General features: G+C 39.5%; 1 protein-coding gene across 1 annotated transcript in view; it reads right to left on the bottom strand.

Moving 5' to 3' along the window:
• Positions 1-12: 12 nt before the first annotated feature.
• Positions 13-3,650, bottom strand: part of SGMS1 (sphingomyelin synthase 1) — a 13,664-nt gene continuing 10,026 nt past the window's right edge. The window contains exon 5 of the mRNA XM_010013784.1: positions 13-1,503. Within this exon, the coding sequence (XP_010012086.1) occupies positions 1,324-1,503 (180 nt within the window). The 3' untranslated portion in view covers positions 13-1,323. The remainder of the gene's footprint in view (positions 1,504-3,650) is intronic.

Here is a 3,650-nt window from a genome sequence, read left to right as displayed (position 1 = left end):
TATATATATATATTTTCTCTTCTTCATTCTTTAAAAAAACTATTTTGCTCTGCACATTGGCAAGTTTAGGATAGAATTCTTCCCCAAACATACATTATGTATGGTAGGAGTGAAACTTATAATTACATGCAGTTTCTGCACAAATATTTTAAAGAAATAGAGTATCTTTGTTGTTTTTCAACAACATTTCAATACGGGATGGAGAAACCATTTGTAGTTCACTCAGTGATCATTTGTAAAGTTCTTAAAAAACAGGAATTCATGGCTGTTTTTCTTTTTAAAATACAGCTACCAAGTAGACAATAAAGTGATACCTTTTAGTGTGACCTGCCCACAATGTGTGAGCAAGATCGGACCCTTTTTATTTGGTTTTTTTCCCCTACACATGGCAATTTCAATATTATAAGCAAATTTCCAGTTTAATTTAGCTATAAATGCAAAAATTAGTAATTATACAGTATATATAATTCTGCTTTCATGGAATACTTTATTTTAAATAAAAACATTTAAGACTGCCTACTGACCATACAATCAAGACAAGAAAGGCACTAGAAACATAGACAAATCTCTCTCTCCCAAGAAGCATTTTCTTTAAATTTTAACTCTCTATTCTCTGACATGTAAAAATCTTTTTAAATTTAATTTTCATACACATTTTGAAAAATAAAGTTAGGAAATACTTAGAAAACCACTTTACAACTTTTTTTTTCTTTTTTTCTTTTTTCTTTTTTTTTTTTTTGCACTTTTTGACACAGTCACTGCAGATTCTACAAAATCAAGATTACCAAACCTTCCTGTGTCTATCACCTTATTCATAGCGTGGTGCAACAGGTAGAAAGATTTCTTGATTTTACCCAAGGCAGGTATTTAGAAACCTTCACATAGTCATTTACTAGAAAATGGCTTACAGCCCAATCTTTGGGGCAAGAGATATGAAAAGTATGTTTTCCCAAGAAAATAATATGTTTTATTCCCAGACGTGACTGGAAAGACCAGAACTTATGATATAAAAGCTTTCATTTATGCCGTCGCATCATATACAAAGGAACATGGTGATGGGTAAATGTAAATCCCAAATCTATTAACAAGAAATGTATAACAGTGCATGATAAGTTAAATTTTCTTTATTGTTGTCCAACGCAGATCCTTTGGAAAGAAAAAAAGATCACAGTGCTTACCAGGTAACTGAATAGGTTAAGTCAAGGGAACTGTTGAAAGAAAGGGTTAGGGAGCAGTTGATTTTTTTTATGGCATCTTCTCGTATGGAGTTCTTAGCACTTGGGACAGGTCCTTTCCCCCGCTATTTTGTCTGTCGACACGCTGTTATGTGTCATTCACCAGCCGGCTGTATTTCACCTGCCTGCCCCGGTGCAGCACCGGCCAGGGGAAGGGCCAGTGGTACGAGCGAGGTACAATTCCTTGGACATTCTTTTCAAAGTACTGAAAGGGCTTGTACCACCAGACCCTTGCAAGGAGGTTAGTTTGGGAAGCTTCTTTTAGCACCTGCACAAAGATAATCAGGAAAAAAAAGAGAATTACAAAAGAGCACATGACTTACTTGCACAACTTCACTGCGCATTGCTTGCTACTATTCATCAGTGGTGTGCTGTTTACAGCTGCTTCCAAAAATCTCTTAATATCTAGAAATGCCTCTCAACCAGATCTGCATAGACAAAGACCAAGAGAAGCCAAGCTACTTTTCCTTAGCCTCCCTGTGCTCACAAGTGAGGCTCACCCTTGTTTCCAAGATCTCAGCTGTTCAATGGTCCCATAAGAAAATCATCAACAGCCCAAAAGATCGGGATCTCCTTTCTTTTGGGAATGAAAAAAAACCCCAACCCAACCCAAAGCACAGCTGTTTGCATAGGTATCTCGGAAATTACATGTAGCTCGAGAATATCTTTGGAGCCCAATCATGTGCCTACAGAGCTATATGCAAGGCATGCCTCGACCCATTTAGAGGAGGTAATTAACCCTGCCCTGATCTCCACATACTCTCAAATGGCCCCAATCCACCTTTCTGCTTCTCCTAGCCATGAGCAAGCCATAGCTGAAACACAAGGAGTGGGCCAGCACCAAGGGAGTTATCCAACTATCCAGCTGCACATTTTCAATGTGTGCAGGGAAGCACTGTATCAGCCCACCAGAAAGTGCAAGCACGGGGCTTGTATGCTAAGCTTTCTTTCTATGTCATGAACTCACATGTAAAATAAGTTAACTTTAGCCCCAGTGGGCTTTTAGTTTTAAGGTCAGATACAAGCCACAGCCACCTGCAAATGGAGCAGCACCAGGAAAAAAAAATAAAAATCATATGTGCTCAGGTAAGGATCCAGGGTTGAGCATTTTCCAACATCTCAGCAGCTTAGGGAAGCAATGCTGAGCCACCTTCTGAGTCACACCATGCAGTAAAACAGGTACGTTTCCATACAGTAAGGCAAAGGGCTTTTCTGAAGCAAGTCCTCATTAGCATTCAAAGCAATCCTAACTTCAATTGCTCCCAGCTTGGAAGTACAGCCACTGAGCACCATTGTTTTGCCAGAGCCCAGAAGCAAATGCAAAGTGTGGAAGTCAGTCTGATGGTGTATGACAAGAGTCTGGGCACAGACTGCTATCAAACACAGTGGTTCCCAAACAGAGTGACCATCGAAGTGCATTCTTTGCAATTAGGCATTTGGTGGTGAAAGTGTACCACAGGGTATGACTGTGGTGTACTGCTTCAAGTAGCATCAAAACCACTGGAATAATATGACATGGAAAGCTAGAAGACCTTGATATGATCTAAAAATCTGTACCATCATATTATTCATTAATTTCCTATCATCATACTGGGTCTTTCTTAAACATAATTAACTGGAGTCATATGCAACAGATAAGCAAAGTATCTTTTTCCATGTTGCACAGAACATATTTGGAAACCAATTTGCTGTTACAGACCTAAGTTTCTCTTAACTCATTAGGTCTTTCCCATGGATAAGAGACTTGTGCATTTTCTCACATTCCTCAGCATTGTAACCTCATTTCTTATTGATCTAGTTCACTCGCAGGAAAGCACGAACAAGAATGACATGAGACCTCATTTAGACTTCTTCATATGACCTTTGAATGATTTACCACTGCTGCCTTGTTGATTATTACAAATCAAGTGCTGTCTCCTCCTAAGCAGCTCCTTATTCTCAGTATTTTCCCTCATCACCCTATTTTTCATGCCTTCCTGGACATGGGCCTTGGGACAGGAACAGCCTGTTCTCTGCTGCACTATTCTCCAAAAGGAAAACGTTTCCCTTTCTCAGGGGATGTTACTGCCACTTGGAAACACTTTGGAATACTGGTTCATTTGTAGTGAGGCCTCATACTCTTCAAGAGATGTGCCATCTAACTAAAGTACACAAACCACAGAATTCAAGGAAAACCCAGTTGGTTTCAACAAAATAAAACCAAAATAAACACTAAGGCGGAAAAAACCCCAACTACGTCTAAATGGTTTGTTCCGCTATCACAAAACTGGCCAACTGGCCCAGATTGAAAAGGACTTCAAAAATTGAGGTTACACAGCAGAAGCAGAGGCCTGCCCTGGGGCAGACTTTCAGATATTTTTGCGATCACGACCCAAGATGAACCCAGCTGATGACGCCTTTTCTCTTCCTGTAAAC

This window comes from Nestor notabilis, unplaced genomic scaffold, assembly GCF_000696875.1.
Source record: "Nestor notabilis isolate BGI_N333 unplaced genomic scaffold, ASM69687v1 scaffold9624, whole genome shotgun sequence".
Taxonomy (NCBI): domain Eukaryota; kingdom Metazoa; phylum Chordata; class Aves; order Psittaciformes; family Psittacidae; genus Nestor; species Nestor notabilis.
This window is presented reverse-complemented; position numbering and strand designations above follow the sequence as displayed.